At 41.8% G+C, this 27,339-nt stretch overlaps 1 protein-coding gene across 3 annotated transcripts in view; it reads right to left on the bottom strand.

Annotated features, from left to right (window-relative positions):
* AKAP7 (A-kinase anchoring protein 7) overlaps window positions 1–27,339 on the bottom strand; it is a 1,205,386-nt gene that overhangs the window by 98,479 nt on the left and 1,079,568 nt on the right. The window contains exon 8 of one of the 3 annotated variants that reach the window (XM_069234876.1): window positions 6,698–6,803. The exons of the other annotated variants lie outside the window; for them this stretch is intronic. Coding sequence (XP_069090977.1) covers window positions 6,745–6,803 — 59 coding nt within the window. The 3' untranslated portion in view covers window positions 6,698–6,744. Of the gene's footprint in view, window positions 1–6,697; window positions 6,804–27,339 lie in introns of those variants that run through there. 3 annotated transcript variants of the gene reach the window in all.

Raw genomic sequence — 27,339 nt, 5'->3', positions numbered from 1 at the left:
ACAGACAGAATCATGGATAGCTCTGAGAAATAAGGCCCTCAATTGGATAGGTGTCCGTCTGGGCTCAGGAATGTCGGGGCCTCTCTTTGAAAACTTAAAAATGGTCAGGAGAATTAAGTGGATAGGTAGCAGCAGGAAAGTGCTGGAAGGTGACTGTGTGGTACTTTCATTCAGGTCACCAAATTTAGTGGACAAAATCATCCACAATCTAGGAGCCAAACAGATTACCTCACAAGGTATCTCACTACTACCCTTAGGTTTTTTTTACGAAAGCCCAGAGGGACGTAACCCCATAGGCCCACAATCAGTAAGAGTACTCTCTAACACACCAGATTTCCCAACAGGGCGCAACAAATTTCATACCCTCACGGCCCTAGAAGACACTGATTGACTCAATAAGAATCAGACAGTTCCAGATGAACAATACCAGATAGAACACAAATCAGGGCGGGCCTCAAACAAAGGACATACATCTCATACAACAGATTCCATAGCAAACAGGCCTCATATTTACCTAACCCAAAACAGTGTCCACAGAATTTCACCCCAGTCATCAGATGACATAAGACCTTCCGGTACACCAGCGGACCAGCAAGGTATCTCCAAACAGAAAGCAGAGAATGCTTCACTATTCTGGAACATTGCAGGTTTAAATAATAAACTAGGCAATGAGGCTTGGGTGAACTTTATAGAAAAATATTCATGCATATGTCTCCAAGAGACGTGGACGACGAGCCCCCTTCACATTAATGGTTATAAAACATTTCACTCACCAGCTGCCCCGTCTAGTCACGGCAGATCAAAAGGGGGTCTATGCACATACATCTCTAACAAGCTACGATTACAAAACTTAGAGATGAAATTCACGAGTCTATACTATCAAATGATAGAGGGCAACTTGGATCATAAGACTCACCTAGTCCTCATTAACTTTTATAATAATGCAACCCCAGGAGAGTTTGCCAATATTCTAATGGAGATGGGTAATGATCTTAAAAAAATAACAAGTACTAATAACAGCCGGGAGATCTTCATGATCTGGGGAGGAGACTTCAACGTCCACCCCTGTAAAGAAACCTCAGATAAGGTTTGTGGCTGGGATTCTGAGGGCGTTGGCTTAAGTCTCCATTTTGCACACAACACCCAAGGAGATGCATTGAACTTACTGGCACAAACCCATAATTTATCCTTTGCAAATGAATTACACACTGCTGAATCAAAGTTTAATCCAACATACAACGGAAGGGGTGCAAATACTGTGATTGATTATGTCTTAATGTCAACCCATTTCTCACACTACCTCAAGAAATATACCCTGCACGACATCGCAATTAGCGATCACTACCCCCAGAGCCTCAACCTCCTAGTAACTCCCACAACAGCTGATAGAGATGACAGGCCCACCCTGTTAGATGACACTGAGTTAACGCTGCGTAACGGATTCATCCTGAAATGGTCACAGACTGACCCCGACTTCCTCCTCAAACAGTTACTAATTAACTGCAAGCACGCTTTCGCAGACTGTTTAAGTGAGAACATAGACCCAGGGCGACGTTTGAACGCCTTTATATTGATCATGCAATCTATCAAGAAAGCCCTAACCACCAGAAGGGGTAACCAGGGAAAAAAAAGGGCCACTGGTTGGTTTGATCATAATTGCTCACAAGCACATAGGAAACTGAAAAAAGCTTTAAAAGCCCCAAAAAGATCTTTAACTGAGATACGAAAGTGTAGACAAGAATATAAAGCAGCAATGAAGGGAAGGAAATTGTCCCTAAAAAGAACCTTGTGGGAAACTCTTCATACAGCTAGCCGCACAAAAGATAATATTCTTTTTTGGAAAACAATTAACTCACCTATGCTTGGGGATAGAGACCCCCCCAGAATGGAAATAGCGATCTCCGAAGAAGACTGGATCGCACACTTTTCCAAAACATATGCGCGAGTCAGCGTAGAGAACCCTACACTATCCGTATATGATCAAGCCCTACAGGAAGGCACACGCCCGTTAATAACCCCACAATTTAGCCTTGAGGAGGTAGAGGAAGCCATATCTCTAAGCAAATCAGGAAAAGCTCCGGGCCCCGATGGCGTTCTGATAGATATATACAAGGCCAACATCCATCTATGGGGCCCTGTACTAACGCAGTCACCAAGGGCCATTTGCATACAAGGTCCCCTACCATCTTGGCGAGATTCTAATATAATTCCTATATATAAAAAAGGTGACCGTCTTAACCCAGCCTGTTATAGACCCATCTCTCTGCTGGACTCAACAGCTAAACTAGCAGGGAGAATTATCTTGAATAGATTGCAAACATGGGCAGAAGAAAATAGAGTTTTATCCCCTGTCCAATATGGATTTCGGAAAGGCATTGGGACAGTGGAACAAAGCCTGAATCTAAGTATTATTATAGGAAAATATATAAGGATCAAAGAAGGCAATTTGCACCTGGCTTTTATAGACCTATCATCAGCATTTGACTGTGTACTACACGACAGGTTATGGGACATTTTAACCAGCTTGGGGGTAGAACCAGCTATAATCCAGTTTATACGAGATATGTATTCAGGGTGCAGAGCAAGAGTGAGGTACGGCCTAAAGGGGGAGAGTACTCGCCCTTTTGGCATATTTAGAGGTGTGCGCCAGGGTTGCGTTCTCGCCCCATTCCTATTCTCGATGTATATAAACAACCTAGAAAATGTGTTGGCTACTAACTGCAACGATCTACCCCAAATAGGCAAGCGCGCTGTCCCGGTCCTACTTTACGCAGATGATGCAATTTTAATGGCCAGGACCCCGTTAGCCTTACAAAAATTATTAACTACTTGTATCACATTTATGTCACAACTGGGTCTTACTGTCAATCACTCAAAAACATTCATTATGAACTGTGGTGGGAAACGCGGCAAATCCTATAACATTACAACCGCGGAGGGGAGAGTAGAAACTGCGCGTTCCTTTTCCTATCTGGGCTTAATGTTTGACAATCAGGGCTCTTGGGCCAATTGTAGGAAGTCAAAAAAAGCCCAGCTCATAAAAACAACGATGGCCTTAAGGTTTTTTTCTAAAAGAATAGGGGGGATTACCCCGCCAAACATGATAAAAATTTACAAAGCAAAGTGCATCCCAGCAGCCATGTACGGGTCCGGTATCTGGGGACATTCCGATTGTAACCTGGTACAGACGGTTGAAAAAGACTTTTTAAAATATTTATTGATGGTTCCAAAAGGTACATCATCATACATAATTCATTCAGAACTGGGAACCCCTTTCATTATTGATTTGATAAAGATTCAACCCTTACTGTTATGGCACAAAATTTGGACCTCTGAATATACTGAACTAAATAAGGCCATTTTGACCGACTGTATGGAATCTATATACGCAACAAGGGTGCCTTGGCTAAAATACATTATGACTTTTTTTTTAAACATGGGCAATAAAGCTTATTACACAAATCCAGCTCTCCTGGAAACAATCTCTAGGAAAGACCTGAGCGCTTTGGCATTAAAATATTTAGAAGATTTACGATGGGAGGTTGAATCAAAAAAGCCCACAGTCTCCTAATAATCAAATAATCTTGTCAACGGAGGCTATCCAGCCTTACCTGATGAACGTGACAAACCCCCGCCACCGTTTTGTGCTCACCAGACTGAGGCTGGATACATTCCATCGACTAGTAACCTTCCCAACCATGAATGATTGGAGCACCACCTTGAAGGCCTGCCCCTGTGACGCAAAGGCACTACAAACCACAATCCACGTGGTTTTATTTTGCAAATTGTACGCCAAGCAAAGAAAGCGCCTAGTAGCCCCTCTCTTAAGGCTAATCAACCTCCCTCAGTGTCGTACTGCGTACGCTAGCCTCCAGGTTCTATCATCCATAGAGATGTGTGGAACCTTGGCCAATTTTTTATGCTCCGTACTAAGCACAAGAAAGCGCATGGGGGTAGCAACATAACTTGAACTATTTTAGACCTTTATTATTGTAAATCATTAAGATTTTAGCCTATTTATTGTATTTATTTATTGTATATTGTATATTAAAATGTAAAATATTGTTACTTTTATGACTTGTTGAAAGTCGAATAAAGTCTTTGTACATACATGTGATTCAAAATATTGAAATAGCCCTTGAGAACATCAGACAGTGTACATGGCAAGTGCCTCATTTAGCATATCAAGACAGCTTTGTCAATGTTGTATACTGGTAACCACATGTGCATAGTTTGGACTTCAACCTAGATATTAGAAATGACATACGTGCCACTCCAGAGGAGGTGTGTGTATGTCATCCTTCTTTGATATGTTTGTATCGTTTTGAGTGAGACAAGTATCACAAAGTCAGCCTTTACTTCATTATACAAAAATATGATATTATACCAAAAAACAAATACACACAAAAAGCTTGCATGATACAGCATCCAACACCTAAAGATCTCACATACCAACACTAGACATTGTTCAAGCCATTCCTTCACCATTGGATACAACAGTTATAAGGTCATTTGTTGACTGGTCATGCTATTGTAAGTGCATGTATTCATTAAAATGCAAGTATAAGGGACATTCGCCCTAGTTGTGTTTACTACACTACAATTCCCAGCATTACAATTGCTCTAAGTAGACATAGACCTTATAAGTACTGTAACAGTTTGGCAGATATGGTCGAAAAGCTGACAAAAGAATATGTAACATCTCTTCCACCACTCACATCATGCTACCACACACGTAAAGCAGTTCATGTGCTTACCAGCATGGAGAGTTGGCTAGATTGTTCTCAGGACCCTCTGGTGGGATGAGTCAGGACCTACACATGTGTGGGCTGTGAGGACAGACCCTTTAGGTTCTAGTTTTTTATCCTTGCTCAGCGTTGCAGGTCCTCCCAGCACTTCCTACACATTCGGATCTGTCGATGGTATTGACCCGCTGCAATGTCTTCCCGCAATCTGTTGCGTGCTGCAATACTCGGCTGTTCCTCTGGGTCCCCATAAAGCTGAGGGTAGTTAGCAAGCACCCCCCTCAGCTAAGATGCTAAATTCAGTTTTGCTGAAAGGGAGTGCCTTGTCATCAAGTCCCTCTTCTATGATTTTGGGACAGGTTCGGTATACAAAGCAGCAGATGGCAGAAGATCTGGCTTACACATGTGGATGGCTCTGAATGACTGTAAAATTACTGCCAGCTGCGTCTTGTGATGAACTTCCTGCTATTTATTTCCTCTTTGTCATTTCCTGTATAATATTGTTGGGTTCCGGCCCGGCTGCGGAGTCTCTTCCCTGTGTGTGGAGTTTACACAGTTGGGGCAGAGACTCTGCACTCGAGCCAGAAAACAATGATTTACCAAAGAAAATGACACAAAAACAGGAAATGCAGTACCTAACATTGCACTCAGCCATTTTAAGGTTTTTCTGAGCCACTCTCACCACCAGCAAAGAAGCTCTGCCATCCTGCAGTTGAATTAAGCATTGCAAGCGTTAAGGGGCATATGTACAAGAGCGTACATATGCAAAGAGGTACATAATGAGACAAGGTTCAATGTCAGATTCATGAAACCGTGAAAAGCCAATTTGCGTGGCTTTGAGTGGCCTTATGAATCAGAAGACCTAGCTCTACACAGTGCAAGTCACTGAGTTACACCACTCTGCCCTGGGTTGCGCTTGTTATTCCCATGCAACATCCATGGATTTTGAAAGATTCTCAGATTTAGAATGCCATGTAACCCTGGGAATGTGAAATTCCTTCATTTCCTTTATTTTTTTCCTCCTTCTATCTGTGCGGCTGAATGCAAAATCTATTTTCAGCTACCCAGATTTTATCCCAAAATGAATGTACTGGTATCTATTATTCATTTTCTCTGTTAAGTTGGTATGACTCCGTTGCAGACACATACTTGCTCCATCTCTTTTTAGGTCCTGTGTCTAAAACAGTTGGTCATTTTTTTAAAGTCTTGGCTGCACTGAGTGACCTCTTCCTGGGATAACAGTAATTGTGCATATGAGTAGAAGAATGTAAAAGACAGGAGTTTTACAGAGACCAATGAGATATTTTGAAGACTACAATAATTTATTTACTTCAATTACAGCAGCAAAAATTAGATAGGTCAAGCTTCTCTTTCAATTTCAGCAATGATAGATAGCAGGCCAAAGCACCACTTGAATAACTTGGTAAAGTGTTGTTATTGCTTTAAACAATTGTGGGAAGAATGGAAAGCTCTACAAAGACCCTTTCTTATACAATGAAAAAGTTTCATTAGCTTTCAAAGGTCAGTGTGATAAAATAAAACAGCCACAAATCTCAATGAATCAATCTTTTTAAATCTGAAGAACACTCTAGATGTTCACATGTCTATACATCTAATAATGAAGTCTAAAACATTGTCCTAGGGCAAAAAAAGGAGTGGTGGTAACTAGAATGTACTTACAGAAGGTCAGGGAACAGTAAGTAACAGATCAATATCTAAGTACACAATATGGTTACAAATAAAAATCAGTTATGTACAACATAGGGTATATGCAGTAATGCTTGTTTAAGATTTGAAATACTAATTGGAAATATCACTTATTTCATGCAACTCAGTTAAGTACAACTGAATATGTCACAGGGAAAGATTAAAAAAAGAGAAATAAACACCCAAAGATATGATTTTTAAACCTTTATTCATTGCAGTCATCTTGTTTACTTTGCCTCAATGACAGCATCAACAAAGTGAGGTAAATGTGACCGGATGTGGAAGTTTCAATTTAATTCAGGCTAAAGCCGTCATCCATGAATACAACATATTCACTACAGCTGGCAAACGCTGCAAGAGAGACCAAGATTTGGGTAAGAGGATAAAATACCACCTCACAATCCACTTACAACCCAAGTTCTTACAAACAAAGGGTCAGATGTACTAACATTAGGAATACCGATTTCCTAATTGCTATTCCCTCCAAATCACACTTATGAATACAGTATTCCTAATGTATGAAATTATTTTGTGTCTCATTAGTGATTCCTAGTGGGTAGCAAATAAACCTACCTCATGCACACTAATGAGGTAGGACCCATTAGGAATCGCAGCCATCACAGGGATGGTGAACTGCTGAGGTCAACAGACCACCATGTTTGTGACTGCTTTTCAATAAAGCAAATTTATTAAATGCAGCCTGTTTTCCTTAAACCCTTCCCCCTTTGCAAATGTGTTACGACTAGTTTTAAACTGTATTAATGTGTTACTCTTTTGCAACCGGAATTCAGTCACAAAGCAGTAATACATAACATACCGACCCCCTGAACATGGCCTTTCCAAATACCAAATGGTAAATGTAAAATGCTATTTGGTAACAAGTTATCGGAATTGCATATTGTACATTCGAAAAAGCATTTTTTCTGTTGCCAACTGCCCAATTCTGTGAATTAGTCTGTTTGCGACCAGGAAAATGCTTTGTACATCTGGCCCTAAGTGAAGTAACATGAGCATACCATCTTCATTGAAGAGACTTGCATCTCGTAAAACATCTAGCTGCATCTAACATATATTCCTTTATCACAGATGTGCCCACACAAAACCAATTTTCTGATTAACTTAAAATCTGTGTATTCTGAGGGACAGTGCACATCCATAGCGGCCCAAACAGCACTCAACCCTTTTTCACACATAATAGACCATTTTATCAAGTTATCCATCCAGCAGTCACATGCTGCATCTCCCTAAGTTCATGACTGGCATCCAGAAATTATTAATAAAACTTATAGTTTATTTTTCGCCCTGGACAGTTTTTAGCTAATTACACATTCTGCCAGTTCTTGCACAGATACAAGAAAAGGCAGTGTTCTAACAACTACATCATTTATTGGACTTTCACTCTACCATGGTCCCCATTCAGGCTCATATTAGATCATGACAAGGAACAGAACCAGTTTACTTGGCTTTTGTTTCAATATGCTTAATTTTGTTGAAGAAGGCACATACTCTCAGTTTCTTACCTTGAACTTGTTTACAGCTTTTGATAGAGGTGATCAACACACCTTCTTGGATCATCTGCACACCATGTTAAGAGCCCCAAAACACATAGTTAAATGGTTCCAATATTTTGAGGAAAAAGATCACAATAAGTCAGACCAGATACCATCCTATCAGATATCATTACCATTGACTGTGGAGTCAGGCAGAGATCCTAGCATTCTCTTTCTGTTTGATTTAAGAATTACTAATTGTCTGTCCAATCCTATGAAGAAAACATTCAGATATCTACAGATCTTTAATGTAGATCTATGGAGCTTTTAGGCTGGATGAATTTGAACTATCTCCAGTTGAATCACTCAAAAAAGAGATTATAATCATAGGCACCATGCATAGGTTTTCTGTTTCCCGGTTTAAAGCATCCAACAACTTTGGCCTACATTTCGAACTAGAAGGGAAAGTTAAGAATCAAAGGGTGGTATTATATGCCTCATTGATATTCCAGGTCAACAAATTCAAACACATTCTTCTTACCACTAAAGGTAACTGGGGTGTTGTGGTGGGGGAAGCAGTCGTTTTTGTTTGGATTACAGTAACAGTTCACTATAGTTTGCTCCAAACTCTTTCGATTTGTTTCCAAAGTTTACAGAATTCTGCAGACATGGGAAAAGAGGTCTATCTTCTATACCTGAAGAGCACTAAAGTAACTGTGTCCCTCATTATGAGTTTGGCGGTATTTTCAGCAGACCACTGAAGCCACGGGCTCCAGAAGACCACCAGTGCTGGTGGTCTTCTGACCACCATATTACAGGTACTGAAGGATTTCGGCCACAATTTGGGCGGAAATCCTCCAGGAGTCATGCTGGTGGTCGGAGGCACATGGACGGTTCGACCACCGGCCCCGCCAAAAGGACTCCACCAGTCGTATTACGACCTGTAATACGGCCTGGCAGTGTCCTGTTGGCGGGGCGCTGTGGGTGGTGGAAGTGCCTGTTTCCCTTCCCTGCCGGATGACCTCTTCACCGGACGAGGTAAGTTGATCGTCTGACGGGGGTGGGAAGGTGGTAGCTGTTGTGTGTGCGTGTGTGAGTGGGTGTTGTCTGCATGTGTGCATTGAAGTGGGTATCTGTGTGTGTATGTGTGTTTGAATGCGTGTATGATTGTAGAAGTGAGAGCGTGTTGGAATGTGTGTGTGAATGCGTGTATAGATGCGTGTGTGTGAATGTGTGTGAGTGAATGTGTGTATGTCAGTGTTGTTGAATGAGTGTATGTGGGGTGCGTGTGGGTGTGTGTGCATGCGGAGGGGAGGGGTGCTGTTCTGGAAGGGGAGGTTGGGGGATTCTGGTATGGAAGAGGGGTGTGGAGGGTGTTGGGATTGCAGTGGGGGTGGGGGAGTTGTCTGCCGGTGACAGGAAGGAAATTTCCTGTCACCAGTAGCCTTTTCGTCAGGGTTTTCGAGGCGTGCAACCGCCGCAGAAACCCTGGTGGAAAGCTGACTCTTGATACCGCTGGCGGCTTCATTGGACCACCGGGTCGGAGATTCTAATCTCCGGTCTGGCTGTCCAACCGCCCTGGCAGTACAGGTGGGGATGTGGCAGACTGGCAGAGGCCAACCCGCCACACTCATAATGTGGCTGTCTTCACCGGCGGCATATCGGCGGTGAGACTGCCACTGTGGCCCTGTCGCTCTTCAGACCGCCACAGTCATAATGAGGGCCTTAGTGTCTCATCAAACTCTCTGTTTAAATATTGTGTATCACCTACAAAAGTCATCTAAAATCAACAGGTTTGCTTAAACACAAAGCTTGCTGATCTGGTTCTCCCTACCAGTGGACATTAGGCTCTCTATCTCATTCATATTCTTCAGGTATAAGTTTAAGACTTCTCTGTTTGTCAAGGTGGATTTATAAGACCACTTCCAGAGAGCACTGGTGTAGTGCACAGTTTATAAACGTTGTCAATGAGTCCACTTGCTATTTTATCTAGCATTCATGAAATGCCCATTTAAGGGGAGATCTTCAGTGTTGCCTCTGAAACCAAAACAACACTAGCAAATCCAACAGTTCTTGCCTTGGCAAGCTGACATTATGCTTATGTGTTGTATTGCAAGAATCTGCCACAAAAATAAAACAAGAACCAAAGAAAACATGTCACAGCCTAAACGTGGCAGCCAAAGGCTTCCAATAAAAACTTTAGATACACATTTTAACCATCTCATATAATAATTTAATAGAACAGCATGGGTGCTTTCTAGCAGGCGCGTGCACTGAGAATACGTGCAGGAACTCTTTTCTCTTTTAACGTACACAACTGGAAAATATTATTCTTATTTGGACAAAAAAGATACTATTTGTTTTGAATTACTCTACCCAAAAGACATAGTTTAAGCACACAAGAATGATTAAGAAATAAAAAACTGAAGAAAGTGGAAAGGAAAAAACATTTTAAAAAGTAATGGTATTTGCCCACCAGTTCTTTTTAGGCAAATGTGTATATTCGATCAAGCAAAATGCTATGCCTCAGAGCAAGTGATATAATGACTGAAGTAGCATAGTCCTCAGCCCAATGCTCTATGCCATGGTGGGTGGAAGCAAAATGTGAGTGTCATCTGAAGAGACCAGTGGGTTAGAAGGGCTGACCAGAACCCATCTCTGAATGTTTGTATGTAGTTTTTATTATATAGGATACTTTTTTACATAAGGTTAGCAGTACACTAAAAGATTTCCAGGCAGATCCATATAGAACAAAGGAATAAATGAACTACTTAAGAATGTCTATGAAAGACGTAAAAAAAAGATCAATCATCTAAATATTAACTTTTGTTTATATTTTCTTTTTAGGGCTCTGGTAAAAAAATACTCACAGTTTGATGAAATATTCCTAAAATTAAAAAGTTTGGATTTCCAATACTGTTAGAACCAATCAAACTTTGCTGGGGGAGGTAACTGAGAAAACTTGTTTCCCACTGAGAAAGTGTTTGCCAACAAAGAGTGGAGTTTAAAGGTAGTGCTGAGATCATATATCAATTGCTTGCAGATTTGAGAAAGAAAGTTTGTTTCGAAAATTGGCCAGGATCTAGTGAAAATGTATTGGTACCCATCTGATAAGAATCAAATTCAGCCTACAATTAAATAAAAGCCGCAACAACCTACGTAATATATCGGATTATAATAAAATGAAATTAGGGTAAATTGGTCCATATCTAATGGGTCAAAATACCTGAAGTGTTATGCCTTGAACCTGTAAACAAATTGAGCATTACCATCCCTGACCGAAATGTCTCATAACCACAATGTTTTTAGTGCCAGCCAGCAGTGTTCCTTACTGTTAGTAAATAAAGCAAGAATAATGTTCCTTCATGCAAAGTATTTTTTATAGTGAACAAAAAACCCAGACTAAATCAGAAACTAAAACAAGAATAATGTTCATTCATGCCAAGTATTTCTTACAATGAATAAAAACCCCAGACTAAACCAGAAACTAACACATATGCTTCCCTTACCTTTTCAGTAGGTAGTGTTTTCCTCATCTAAATAAGAAACGATAGTAAGGACCCCAAACCCAACTGAGGTACAGTGTGACCATGCTTGTCCTGTAACTGCTTGTCATTTGATAAAAGAGTCAGACTCACCAAGGCTTAGTGGAAGGTGTAGGCTCATGTGATGTGGAAGCAGTTGGAGACTGAGCAGGCTATCTATCTTGCATCCAGCTTTCAATTTCACTGCTGCTGAGGATGGGGGAGTCCATCCCCTAGCATTCAGTACTGAGCCCAGGAAGAGGGGCATCAACACACCATTGTGTTCTTAAGCATAAGGAGACCCGTGGGCGCAGGACGCGCCAAGCAACATGCCTGGACCAAGAGTGGTCCTGTCTTACCCTGTCTTAGCCAGGAAGAGGCAGGGCCACTCCTCTAATCTTTTACATTTGGGCACTCTTGTGACAAGGAGCTGCGGACAGCTGAGACCTCTTCTTTTGAAAAGGTGAATGAGGTGGTGTGCCCTTGTGAATTATTATTATTATTATTTTTTTTAATCTTGTCTTCGCATTATAACTGCAGTTGCCTCCCTTTTTGTTTCTTCATCACAACTTGTCATTGTAAACTAGTGGACAACTAAAAGAGGGCTCCATAGCCAAAGGTTGTACAAATTAGGACTGCATAGATTTATAGAAGCAAAAGCTCATGCCACATAAAACTAGAACTCACCATCCATTTACAGGAGTTAAAGAGGTTTATAAGTGACTAATCTCAAATGGCTATCTATAATCAGATGTTGAAAAGCAAACTTTTTGGAAGGGGTAGTCTTGCTGAGTACTTGTAATTCTCGACTGTGAGGTAAGGGGGAAAAAAGGAAGCAAGGGGAAGTCCACAGGAGGCAGTAAATAGTAATAAAAAACATGTACGACATGCAGCAGAGAACTGCACAATGGATTAAATTGATAATCTTATCAAAGAAGTGGAAACTAAACTTAAAAAAGGGAAAATGATCTAAGTGCTTGGATTCAAGTCTGGAGGTTGAAGACAATTTTTAAGAGAAAATAATTCTGTAACATCCTGACAAGATGGAACCCCCCCCCCCCCCCCCCCCCCCCACTACAGAACAAGATTCGAAGGCTTGTCAGGATACAGGTGACATAGTTCACGGCCTAATTCACCAATGTTGAAGTTGCACCAGGACAAGATGTCAGATGTGAGAGCCAACCATCTGTGGAACATATTAACCCTGAAATAATCTGTACTAACAGGTATAGCCATTTTGGAAAGAATGGGGCAGTAAGGAGTTCCTCAGTCAGGGATGTAATTAGACAGCCACTAGTCAGTACAACAGTTATGCTGGAGAATGTGATATGATACATTATGATAATAAGAGTCTTAAGGAAATAATTGTTCTGATGAGGGAATACATTGGCCAACTATGTGCTTTGGTTTTAAGTCTGGCATATAATGTATTTATTTTGTTTTATTTAGGGTATCTTATAAAGCGCGAACGTGACCCAAGAGTATCAAAGTGCTCTACATAAGACTGGAAACAGAATCAAAGACCTGAAACATTTAACAAAATGAACACCTAACATAAAACATAGAACAAAACTTAAAACTAGAGCAAGATACGCTATGTTGCATCAGAGCTATTATTAACCATCCACCATGCATTTATGAAGCACTGGGACAGATTCTCTAAGATCAAGGGAATAGTTGTTACAATTATTTTGTGAAAAAATTGTGTTGGAGGCTGGCTCAGCATCGAGGGCCTACACCTCTACAGGGAGTGCAGAATTATTAGGCAAGTTGTATTTTTGAGGATTAATTTTATTATTGAACAACAACCATGTTCTCAATGAACCCAAAAAACTCATTAATATCAAAACTGAATATTTTTGGAAGTAGTTTTTAGTTTGTTTTTAGTTTTAGCTATGTTAGGGGGATATCTGTGTGTGCAGGTGACTATCACTGTGCATAATTATTAGGCAACTTAACAAAAAAAAATATATACCCATTTCAATTATTTATCATTACCAGTGAAACCAATATAACATCTCAACATTCACAAATATACATTTCTGACATTCAAAAACAAAACAAAAACAAATCAGTGACCAATATAGCCACCTTTCTTTGCAAGGACACTCAAAAGCCTGCCATCCATGGATTCTGTCAGTGTTTTGATCTGTTCACCATCAACATTGCGTGCAGCAGCAACCACAGCCTCCCAGACACTGTTCAGAGAGGTGTACTGTTTTCCCTCCTTGTAAATCTCACATTTGATGATGGACCACAGGTTCTCAATGGGGTTCAGATCAGATGAACAAGGAGGCCATGTCATTAGATTTCCTTCTTTTATACCCTTTCTTGCCAGCCACGCTGTGGAGTACTTGGACGCGTGTGATGGAGCATTGTCCTGCATGAAAATCATGTTTTTCTTGAAGGATGCAGACTTCTTCCTGTACCACTGCTTGAAGAAGGTGTCTTCCAGGAACTGGCAGTAGGACTGGGAGTTGAGCTTGACTCCATCCTCAACCCGAAAAGGCCCCACAAGCTCATCTTTGATGATACCAGCCCAAACCAGTACTCCACCTCCACCTTGCTGGCGTCTGAGTCGGACTGGAGCTCTCTGCCCTTTACCAATCCAGCCACGGTCCCATCCATCTGGCCCATCAAGACTCACTCTCATTTCATCAGTCCATAAAACCTTAGAAAAATCAGTCTTGAGATATTTGTTGGCCCAGTCTTGACGTTTCAGCTTGTGTGTCTTGTTCAGTGGTGGTCGTCTTTCAGCCTTTCTTACCTTGGCCATGTCTCTGAGTATTGCACACCTTGTGCTTTTGGGCACTCCAGTGATGTTGCAGCTCTGAAATATGGCCAAACTGGTGGCAAGTGGCATTGTGGCAGCTGCACGCTTGACTTTTCTCAGTTCATGGGCAGTTATTTTGCGCCTTGGTTTTTCCACACGCTTCTTGCGACCCTGTTGACTATTTTGAATGAAACGCTTGATTGTTCGATGATCACGCTTCAGAAGCTTTGCAATTTTAAGAGTGCTGCATCCCTCTGCAAGATATCTCACTATTTTTGACTTTTCTGAGCCTGTCAAGTCCTTCTTTTGACCCATTTTGCCAAAGGAAAGGAAGTTGCCTAATAATTATGCACACCTGATATAGGGTGTTGATGTCATTAGACCACACCCCTTCTCATTACAGAGATGCACATCACCTAATATGCTTAATTGGTAGTAGGCTTTCGAGCCTATACAGCTTGGAGTAAGACAACATGCATAAAGAGGATGATGTGGTCAAAATACTCATTTGCCTAATAATTCTGCACTCCCTGTAGTTCCCTACCTCAAATAAACTTTTAGGGTTTTGTGTTACACTCCAAGATTAACAATACACCGTTACCTATATTTAATGTTTATGATCCTTATGGGGCTGACATTAAATTTTTGGGAAAGTGTTCCGATAAAGTTAATGTCTTTTCTGAATGCAAACCTTATTGTTGGTGGTGACTGTAATCAACTGATAGATCCTTTTAAAGACAGACGTTCTAAGATTGAACATGTACCTAACAAAGTGAAAAAAAGCTTTTAAAAAATCAATACTTTTTAGAGGATATGTAGAGGCTTAGAGAGCATATAACGCAAATCTTATGGAATATATGTTCTACTCTCTTGCACAGCAATCTAGATCAAGGTTAGAACATATTTTCTAACTCACAATATTGTGATGTCTTTGGTAAATGATGACATTGGTTCACTACATATTTTAGACCATGCTGCGATTATAACGGATCTGGATTTATTACCTGATAACTCATGTTCTAATAGATAGCAATTTAATAAACCTTTGCTATGTGATAACCTTCCTATGGAGAAATTTAAAGAATTGCAAACCTTTTTTTATATAAATGTATGTCATGATTCTGATTTTAATTTTATTTTGAACATTCAAGGCAACAGATCGAAGTTTTATCATAATCTATGTAGCTGTAAAGAAAAAGGAAGCCCTTACCAAGTCCTCCTCTTTATTAGAGCTCACCAGAAAACTTGAACAAGTATTATTCCTTTACTCATATAATAACTTTAGCTAACCTTACCCAAGCTAAGGTAGAATTTAGCAAAACATCTATGGAAAGTGCTTGTGGTACCTTATTGAAAGTTAATAAAAATATTGTGGCAGGCATAACAAAGCTGGGAAATTATTAACAAATTATTTAAAAATGTAAAAACACAAATCTAAAATAAATGTGATTTGTGATCAACATGCTAACAAACATTAAAGACTTCACAATTTTTGACTGTTTCACTGATTAATATAGTCATTTGTAGACTCCAGAAAAGTTTCCATTGGAGGAAACACTGGATGATTTATGTAATTAATAACTAAACTTCCTGATGAAATAGCTGACCCCTGGGTCGTTTAGAAAACAATACTTCTATTATTGAAATTTATGCAGCTCCTACTAAGTAACTTAAAAATAAGGCCCCGTCACTGATGGCTTTTCTGTTGATTTGTCTCATTCCTCCGAGATTTTAGTTCCAAAATTAACATCACGTTTTCAATATTTCCTTTCAGCAAACAGTGCACAGGGGTGCACAAGGTACTTTTCTCGAGGCTATGCTTTGTGTGATCCCTAAAAATTACTGAGATTTACCTTCCTGTAAACATTGTCCCTTGTAACTTTTTTTTTTTAAATAAGTAGATCGACCAGTTTTGTGGGGTTTAAAGAAGGGGATATGAATGTCGGGTTCACAGTCTATGCTGCTAATATAATTACTCCTGCATTCTTTAATTTATTGTATTCAGCAGTATAAGAACACAAATTAAATATTGAAAAATCAGTTGTCACGCTTAAAAAATACTGGCTCACAGATATGTTTAAAGATTCTAGTTTTACATCGAATTCTAAAAGTAGTAAATGTCTATGAGGGCTGTGTTCAAATTCTATCAGAGATAACATTTATATCAAATTAGAGGCAATTAAACATAAAATTAGTACGTTATCTGAAAAGTGATCACCTCTGTTATTTTATAAGTGCAGTTAGGTACTATTAGGATGATGATGTTACCCATCATCAGTTTTTAGTTAGCCATGCTTGCTGTGAACATTCAGCATTTTTTAAATCTATTGATAGCGTGTTGAGAGAGCCTTTGTTGAGTAGAAAGAAAGGACGTACTCATGTGTATCCCTCGATAAGCTGAAAATGTCTAAAGTTTCAGGAGATGTTAATTTTCACAATTTTACAAAATATCATTCAACTTTTATCTTCAAACGGATATGGACATCTTTTCTTGATGAGTCTAATAAAGATTTCAATATCTGGCAGAAACTGGAACATACTTTCATATTCCTAAGTCACTCTTTCCCAGTTATAAAACACATCTTTTGCTAAACCTATCCTTAAACACCTCATTTTAGACCGCAATAATCTTAGATTTTATTGACTATTTGAAACAATATTAATGCTAAAACAAACAAATGAGTAATATTTCAGAATGACTGGATGCACAAAGTAATAGTTATGTAGGACATGTATTCGTAGCAATGAATTTCTTCCTTTTCTTGACATTCAAGATAAATGCAAATAACCCCTTCTTTATAATGTTTATAATGTTAAAAATGAATTGTTGGAGGGCCATGGCCGAGCCTGTAACGGAGTTGGACGCATAGTCTGGAGCTTCAATCCTAGAGGGAGAATTCTCAGCCCTGACTGAGGGCTGCATGGATCACTCCACACCGGCGGAGCCTTCACTGGAGTGACTGTTGGCACTGGCGGCCCCTTGAATGATCTGCTCTTTGGGGTTCTTGGCCAGTTAATCAACCGGTTCCGAAGTTGGAAATGACTGGGCAAAATGGCGGCTGCTCAGCACTCTCGGAGCAGATGCTGCATAAGGCATTGAAACAGCACGCCAAGTGACAGCTTTCTCTGGCTGTGCTCGCGGATCTGGTTCACAAGAATTTTTGACATCGGCAAGTGGCAGTGCTGGAGGCCGTCTACTGGAAACCTACCCCTGTGGTGGCGCCTGGAGATGCTGGGCGCCCGGAGCGATACAGCTACGAATGTAGTGGTAACTGTGCAGCGCTGCAGCACCTGAATGTGATGCCTGATACACCACTGAACCGACCGCTGGAAAAGCAGTGCTGGGAATCACTCCCCTGATTTGTCTGTCTCTGGGGTAAACAGCGGGCAGATCAGCCCGCGAACAGAACAAAGGAAGGAGGGCAAGCTGGCGGCTGCTTGAACATCTGTTGCATCTGAAGCGAAGTGTGGTTGTTCCTTCCCGCTGCATAAATAAATTTGCGCCATGTAGGACTATGATATCGGCAGGAAGTGAGTGGGAAGGATTTCTGCTGACAACCTCAGACCCGCCCACGGGCCCTGTACATACATGATCATAGAGACAGGGCGACCATGAATGGGCCTGTGCAGGGGTCCCCTGACTTGATGTCAGGCACGCCGTGCGTTTGATTGATGCTGGGGTCGAGCTCCACATTCCTCGTCTTTGGCCTAGGACTTTCGTCAAAAAGTGAGGAAGACAACTGAGCTGGGAGCCAGCTTTTTACCAATGGTGCTCGCCAAGCGACTGCATTGGTACCCAAGCTTATGATGCAGAGGAGACAGTCTGAGGAGGAAATGCCCACAGAGCTGATGGCAGTTTGTTAATCCCAGTATCGGTTAGCAGCAAATGAGACCAGCTGTCTGCTGGGGTCAGAAGGATTGCATCTTAAGGGGGGCGACGGCTACAGGACAGCCCCACTGAAGGCTGGGAAAACTCTGGAGGCGTCTTATGAAGTCAGGCCCCCCCCACATGCCTTACCTTCATCCTGAGAGCACTGAACACGGCCATTGCATCGGACTGAACATGACGGGTACATTGGGGAGCTTTCACCCATACCTCTCCACCTCCATTTCCATACTACTTAACCTATGCTCTGGCTATGTGAACCATGTTTATTGGTCTCGTCCCTGCCATTTTCCCATTTTCCTACTCTTTCCTCCATAATCTATAAACTGGCATGGGGGAATTGAGTGACTGTGAGCCATATACTGAAGGGGACCAATAGCGGAGGATCAGGTAAACTGTATCACCTGTGCCAGAGTATCTGGCATTGGTGTTTTAAGAGGGACAGAGCACCCACTATTTAGAGGTTGGGTACTGGCTGCTTCTGTTGTGCATCCTTCCCCATCCTTGGACCTGTGAAGGGACAACTCGGAAGGCAGTGGGGAAACCTGAAATAATATTTCAATCTTCCTGTGCAGTTACCCCAGAAACAACCATGGTCAAGCCAAGGGTGGTCAAGTGGCTATTGAAGTGGCAGCTACTAAAGGCCCCCAAGACAAGGAAGAGAATTCAGTGGCCTTGGCAGCGCACAGAGCCACAATGCTAAGGGACGATAAAGGACACAAGAAAATCCCTGGAAATGTAGATCACAGCGGTTATGGGTGAGGTTGGGTTCCTGAGAGAGGATCAGAGGCAGCTTGCTGACGGAGTCAAGGAGACTGGAGATACTTAAAAGACCACGATACTGCAAGTGAAAGACCTTAACCAAAGGGTCTTGGTTATGGAAAAGGAGATGAGAATGTTGGCTACTAAACTCAAAGATACTGAGGGTAGATCCTGTAGTCACAAGGTGCGCTTTGTGGGAGCTCCAGAAAAAGTGGAGGGTTCCTCACTGGAACTCTATGTGGAGAAATGATTGGCTGGCCTTCGAAATTTTTCTTTGTGGAGCATGCACATAGAATCCCGGCAAGCCCCCCCATCCCGCCAGGGGCGAACCCACGTCCAATTATAGCATTTTTGGTGAACTTCCGAGACAGGGACGTGATTCTTCAGGCAGCGAGAAAGCACAGGCCATGGACAATTGAGGAACAGGAGGTTAATCTATACCCAGACTACACTACTCCAGTCCAAAAGCAGAGAGAATTATATGTCCTGATAAAAAAGGAAATGCGTCAGCTAAACTTGAAATATGCACTCCTCTATCCAGCGAAACTGAGGGTAGAACATGAAGGGAAAGCACACTTCATGGCTACCCTACAAGAGGCCTGGATTGGTTTGAAACAAAAGGACTGCAACACGGCCGATTATGGATGCCGAGGTAGGCGACGGCTTGGAAAAACTGATGAATAAATGTAGAAACAACAGGAGAAGAAACAAAACATATTTGACCCAGAACAGGTGAAAGCTGCACATGTCCAAACAGTGCTAGAAATTGAACTAAAGAGAGATATTTTGAGCAATATTAAGAGGTGCTCCCTGGCAATGAAGGGGAGCAGTAGCATATCGTATCACACAGAGATGAACCATGGCTCGGGGAAGAACTGTTGTCTGTCAAGATACCTATGACAGTGGATCAAATGGGCTACAGAGAGACTTAAATGTGAATAAACTAGTGACTTTGGATCCGAGATGGGAGCCCTGGCTGATGCAGTATCCACTGAACATTTCAGATTTGGGAACAGTTTGATGACAGTGGCTGTTGGCTGCACCCCGGAGAAAGACTCACACACTGTTAGTTTGTTTATAATGTTCAGGGACCACATATACTTTGTGTTTGAGGGGTGGTTTGTTTTACAATCACAACACTGTGAAGTTTTGTGGGGGGTTGTTATGGATTAATATTGTTTTTTTGCATGTTTTCACACTACACTATAAGAATGTGCTCTGATCAGTTGCTCACTGGGCCTAGTGGGTTGGGGAGAATGGGAGATAGACACGTGTAATGGTATGTTCCAAACAGTTGTCGTTAGTAACATGGAATGTTAATGGGATGGCAAACAAGGTTAAAAGAAGGCTGGTCCTTAAAGCTATACCTAGGTACCAACCAGATATCATATATCTGCGGTAAACACACCTTGTGGACGCACAATACTGAAGTATGGGATGGGGCAAATACAAACTGATTGTTCACGCGCAGTACACATCCGGATCCAGGAGTGTATTGATTCTTGTAAGTAAATCACTTACCTTCCATATGCTCTGTACATGGGCTGACACACAAGGTAGTTCCTTAGCGATTTTGGGAGAATATGACGGAGCACCTCTGCTACTGATAAACGTTTACGTATCTCCTGGGCTTCAGCGTTACAATTCAACAAGTGGCGGCCATCCTAGCTAAGGCACCACATGCATACACGATAGAGGGATGGGACTTCAACTTAGTATTAGACACACACCTAGACAGGACCAGTACGAAAGAGAAAGGGGGGATGACCAGACTGGAGGGTTTTGCACAGGTGCTGTAATTGTGTGACATATGAAGGGCTCTACACGGGCAGGAAAGAGGTTACTCCTTTTATTCTGGAGCGCATGGAGTTCACTTCCACCTGGACTATTTTTTTTTATCACAGGCGACTTATTGCCTAGCTTTGGGAAGGCAAATACCTGGTATAAGGTAGCAGTGACTACTCACCACTGAAAATAAGGGTGGACACGGGAGTGCACACATCCTGAGCCGGGTGGAGGATAGAGGCATGGTGCCTCACGAATGAGGAAGTTGTTAGGAATCTGGAACACGCTTCTAATCATTACTTTGTAAAAAATGGGGAGTCTGAGCCATATGGACCTCTGAGAGGCATATAAGGCATATAAGGCCAATATTAGAGGGGTCATCAGCGCCAGAGAGGTAGGAAACCGCAGGAAACATCAGCAGAGGCTGACCACGTCAGAAAGTGAACTGTCAAGTCTAGAGAGAAACTATGTGGCTTCGCTGACCCCCAAAGGGAAAACAGGAGACCAAAAAAAGGCTGAGTATCAATTGGTGGCCATTGATGAGGTCAAGACAATGTACATCTGAAAAGAGAAAAGACTAAATGAGGGTGGAAATAAGGCAGGTGAGTTACTTTCACTGAAAGGTAGTAAGGAAAAGCATACTCATTAGAGGAATGCATATTACTACCGGGGAGGTGGTACGAGATAGTCTGGGTATAGTGGAGGAGCTGGCAAGGCAACTTTTATGAATTACAGCTGGCTGTTTCTGAGCCGACAATCTTAAGCTTTATAGCAGATTGCCCTATGAAAAGACTAGACACTCACATCAAATGACTGACTTAGAGGCAGACATATCAGAGGAGGAGATGCGCTTGGCTATGAGTCAACTGCAGGCAGTGAAGGCCCCGAGCCCTAATGGGTTCCCTGGGGAGTTCTTTTGTAAACTCACTAAGTGGGAGGCCTCCCCCTGTGTGCTGTCTTTGTAGAGGCATTTAGAACAGGTGAACTCCCAGCAGCTTGGGTTCAGCAATAATAATTATTGTCCCTAAAGCCGGTAAGCCCAGAGACAAGTGTGACTCCTACAGTCAAATACCCTTATAAAATGCATATTTTAAAATCCTGGCCAAGCTTTTGGTCAATAGACTAAAAGGGGTGGTGACAGCACTGGTGCCCCCAGACCAGAACAGGTTTATGCCGGGTAGATCGACTGGGCTGAATCTGCTCAGGCTTCATAATAATCTATCTGTGCCAGAGTCTTCCTCCATAGGGAGTGCAATAGTCTTGTTGGATGTTAACAAAGCCTTTGACTCCGTGGAATGGTTGTATCTTTGTGGAGTCTTGGAAAAACTGGGCTTTGGCCCTTAATACCGGAGGTGGGTCCAACTGCTTTATGATAGACCCTACGTACGATTGAAGGTCAAGGGCTGTACATCTAGAGAGTTTTGTTAACATAGAGGCAGGGCTGCCGTCTGTCACCAATGCTGTTAGCACTGGCAATAGAGGGTCTGGCGGAGTGGATCAAAGTGGATGTGCAGGTCTGGGGCTGGCCGGGTGGGAGGAACGAATATCCCTCTATGCAATTGTTTTTTTGCTATACTTGACCTGTGTGCCCCTGTCTCTTCGTAAGCTGAAGGACATCTTTTATGTTTACGGGGAGGTCTTTGGGATTGCCATGATCTGGGATAAATCCTTGTTTTTTCCTATAGGCAACTGGGACCTGGACCAGGCACTGGCCCTGCCACTTGGAGTGGAAAGGAATACATTTAAATATTTGGGGCTACAGATTACCAGGAGCTCCGATTTATATTTTGAAGCCAACCTGGCTCCCTTGCTAGCACGCCTTGACTAAGATGTTAAACACTGGCAGGTACTGCCAATTTCATTCCTTGGGAAAGCGTCAATGTTCATAATGCTTGCCCTCCCCTGTTTCCTTCATATTCTTCAAAATGTGCCGTACAGACTTCTCAAAGCCTTCTTTACACCAGGTGACACATTGGTGGGCAACTTGGAGTGGCCCTATGTACCCTGCAGTGGTCTACGTATGAAGGGCAGATCGCTCTGCAGAATATTCAGAAATACTATGAGGCTGCGCAGGTCTGTGTGGTTAACTACTGGATGTTTGCCCTCTCAGGGGACCCAGTGTTCCAATTAGACCGACAGGCTATGGGGAACAGAAGTTATCTACACTGGTTGTACATTGGCAAACTGAACTCGGCATTGTGCCAAGCTACAGAAACGGTGGTTCAGACTTGGAGGAAAATAACCAAGAAAATGGGATGGGAAACTAGGCTGACCCCAAGAAAACCATTGTGGGAAGGGTCTTGGCTTCCACGAGTGACAGTCTTGAAGAGTTTTCAAGGTTGGGACAAAATTGGCATTTTTACACTAGCAGAAGACTGGGACGTTAATGGGGTGGTCTTATTTGCTCATTTGTAAACAGAATACCAGATGCCTAATATGCAGTGGTTGAAATATGCTCAATTGAAGGCTGCTCTCATTCACAATGTTGTCCCGATGAGGAAACACAGGAAGACTTCCCATTGGAAATGAGGCTGCTGAAAGAGCCAGTGGGGGAAAAGTTCATTTCCCTAACATATGGGACTTTGATGAAAAATACACAATCCTCCTTGACCGGTCTACGGGATGGATGGTTGCCGGATTGTGGGGACCTGGATGAGGATGATTAGTGAGAGGCACTCATATTCCCAGTGGAGGTGGCCTTTCCAGAGTCTCTCCGCCTGATTTAACTTAAAATTTTACATACAGTCTACTGCTTCTCCACAGGTTAGGTCGAGTGGCAGATGCTGATTGTCTTAGGGGGTTTGGTTAGGAGAGCACGTTCTATCATACACTCAGGAGCTGCCCTAGACTTGAGAGCTTTTAGAAGGCAGTGAGGGGAACACTGGAAGATGCAACGGGAACACACCAGGAGCTCCAGCCTAGGCGTGTGCTTTTGGATGTATGGGGCATGTGGATCAAACGTGTTATCACAAGTTCTTAGTAAATTTAGGGTGCATAGTGGGGAAATGGGATATAGCTAATAAATGGGGCTCGGGACAATTCCTCAACACCAAGACTGGGTGAACCGTTATGGATCACTGTAGACTAATGGAAATAGAAATTTATTGTGGCAGGGAATGTAAAAAGAAATATGAGAGAATTTCGGGCTGCTGGATCTCTGGGCTTGATTGAATGTGGCTTCTAATTAGGTGGGAATGTACTGCCTTTTCTTCCTTGGTGGAGTACATGGGATGGACATTAATGGGTGTCCTGGGCCGGAACTGGGGTTGTGATAGATGTTTGAGGAAGATAATGTGTTACGACGAACTGGACCTGATCTATTTTATGACTAAAGGATGCAACGTACTGTGGGGTGGTGGCTGTATTATGTTATGGGTGCTTTTGTTAACCTTGCATATATAAACTAATAAAAATTTACAACAAAAAAATGATTTGTTAAAAGACTCTATTAAACAACTTAGGTCTATTTTTCGGATGTTACATTTACGTTGCTAAGGAACATCTTCTTCTGTTTTTTTTTTATATGCAAAAACCTTGACATTGACATAACAGAGAGATATGAAACCAAAATGGAATTACAACGAAAAAAGATCTTCACCATATTCTCCCCTTCAAATATGGAATATTTTATTGTCCAAAATACTGTTGACATCTTGCTCAGCTAGTACTACGCAAACGTTTTTTGACTCCGGGTTCTCTTTATAAAGTGAAAATCTCTAAAGATGATAAAGTGTTGGTTTTGCACCGATGACACACAGCGATGTATTGCACATGTTTTTGAATGTCCGAATGTTAGTCTGTTTCGGTTACGTGTTTGGAAAAAAGATTCCCAATATATGATTTGACTAAAATACCTTTTGATATAGTGCAAATTGTTCAATGAAGAACTTCCAATGCCTGGTATACCGATCTCATTTGTTGGGAAGTTTGTAAATAGGCTCATTGCTATTGCTCTACAAATATCCCCCCTAACTGGAAACAACAGCTAATAATACCTTCACCGGGTGGTGGAATAAGATATGTCACAGTCATTGATTAGATAGACCACATGCTATACCCATGCACGAGAATATTACAATACATTTGTTAAGGCTGACAGTTTCTTCCTTCTTATCAAGACATCAGGCTAAGACCCCTACCGAAGATGTAATCTTCCATCCTCCATGATCATTGATATGTTTCATTTTCTTCCATCTGAAGGCAATATATTGATGTTTGTAATAGTTTGCTTATGTTTATGCCTTTATTTTATAGCATTTTTGCAGTATTCAAAGGGATTTTCTAATCATTTTCTCTTATCTTCTTGTTTTCTTTTCTTGTTTCTTACCTCTTCCAAAATTATAAAGTGCGATTTATGTTACCATTGGGACATTTCAGGATACTCTGTCGTTTATTATTGTCTGTCTGAGTGGGTTTTTCTATATTGTGAAATATATTTGGATTATATACAGTTTTCCTGAAACTGTTAATGACAATTCCTGATGTTGTATTTTTATTTGCTTTAATATTTTTTGGATAAAGCATTTTAAACAACAAAAAAAACACTGTCTGTAAAGGTTAGAACGTACAGTTTTGAATAAAGGCAAAAGCAAGGTTAACCAATGTGTCAAGTGGTACTGCAAAAAATGGCAGTGATGTGTTGTTTCTTTAAATAGGAATGCATGCACTCGTAGGTTTTGTGTTTAACTGTGGTAAGAAACTCGAACACACATTCTAAAGCTCAAAGGCAAAATGATCAAACAGTGTAACAAACCGACAAACAAGGCACCGCACTCTTTTGTGAATGGCTTCGCTTTCCGTAATTGGAGAAGCGCACCATGACATCACAGGTTTTAAAGGTGAGGCGGACTGTCACATTACCTTCTCAACATCACGTGCACGATTCAAAAACTTCTGGATCACTTGTATGTCTAGGTCCCTGGTGTTTTCTTCTTTCCTTGACATTTCATCTAGGCTATTTGCTGTAGCCAGTCTTAGATTGTTGTTACCATGTCACATACCAGTTTCACTAGAACTGAGGTGTTGCTTTTTAGGGAAAACATTAATAAAAAAAAAAAAAGGTGGAATATGCGTTTCTGATGGAGGCTATAAACACTATTTACGTGTCCATGTATAAGTATCTGGGCAAACCTGTGACGGGGAGGTAAACTGACAGCTGAGTATACAGGTTCCCAGCACAACTCATATACATCGTGCTCGATCTGACCCAAGCCATAATAAAGATGCGTTAAAAGGGGAGAAAACACCATAAATGAACGTACAACTACTTTCTGTAACACAGAGGGGAGGGGCAGAGATACTGAGCAGCTCACTGGTTGGGTGACCATGAAGACGGTTCCCAACTGAGGGGGAGGAGAGTTCTCAGGAAACCTGATGTAATAATAGCTGGCGATTGAGAAGCATGGGGCGTCTGTCCAGAAGACACCACATAAAACATAACAAGAAGGTTTCACTCTATATTGTGTAGTAAGGGTAGTTTGGAGAATAATGTTGATGTTTCACTGACCTGCTATATTCATGAATCATACTGTATGGGTTGGGGCTTGCCATGGATTACACCAAGTGGAGCCATGTGGAATGCTCCTTAGAATCCCACATCATATAAGAAGAGCTACTAGAAACCCACTAGGCAAAGGTGATTGCACAGTTACAGGTCCATGGTGCTCTATGTGCAGTGGGGTGACTAAATGCGAGGAGAACCCAATACCAGACAAGGAATCCGAGAGAAGTTGCATGTTGGCTTAAGGGTCTGTGTGCCTTTCATTTCCGGCAGGCAGAGGCCACGGGAAGTGGTTACAGATAATTAACAGCAGAACCTAACTGTGCCCTTCCACTAAAGGCCGGCTGCTGCCAGGACCTGAAAACAATATTAAAACATGCATTCGCAATGCAATAGGTCTCGCATTTGTTCGCGTAAGAGCTATTTGCGTTGTAAATTCCAAACTGGACATTTCTTGCCACATAAATTGAAAATAATAAGTAAAACGGAAGTTCGCTCCCAGTCAAACGTATTATCGGCAAAAATGCAATTATCCATGTAACATGGTAAATGTGATGTATAGAGCTCGACTACTGCCCAGCGAGATCGCGCTGCGTAGGAAATAGATAGAAAAAAGTAGTCCAGAAACCATACCGAAAACATGAGGTCTCGTATGTTTTCAGTAGTTGGCTGGTGTGCTTGAGGCGGGCTAAACACCGAAAAAGGCATGACGTATACATGCCTTCCACTAATGAAAGCAAGCTAATTTTAAAAGGCAAGCCCACAAACTAACCAAACTCAGGGGTGTGTGGTTGGTGTGGTTACAAGTCCATAAAGAGATTACAGCAGGGACAGAGCGCTTTGCGCTCGACCCTACAAATAAAGTGGGACCGAGGGGTCTGGTCACCAATGAGTGAGCAGGGAGGTGGGGGAAGTGGAAGGGTGTGGTGGATAAAAAAGTGCGTTGAACTACCTTTATGGTGCTTCCATGTACGAAATGCTCTGGGACCATACCAATGCTGATGGAACAGCATTGTAGTCAATGTCTGAAATCAACTGAACCACAGGAGCCAATGGCTAAAGGGGACTGTTCAAAAGCCCCTTTCTGTACATGTAAGTGTTGTGTGTGGTATGTGATGGCAGTAGCTCTCACCAAAAAGTTGATTATATAAATCTCCAGAAGTTAAT

The sequence above is a fragment of the Pleurodeles waltl genome, chromosome 5 (assembly GCF_031143425.1).
Source record: "Pleurodeles waltl isolate 20211129_DDA chromosome 5, aPleWal1.hap1.20221129, whole genome shotgun sequence".
Classification (NCBI taxonomy): domain Eukaryota; kingdom Metazoa; phylum Chordata; class Amphibia; order Caudata; family Salamandridae; genus Pleurodeles; species Pleurodeles waltl.
Note: the sequence above shows the minus strand (reverse complement) of the source record. Positions and strands in the feature narration are given on the sequence as shown.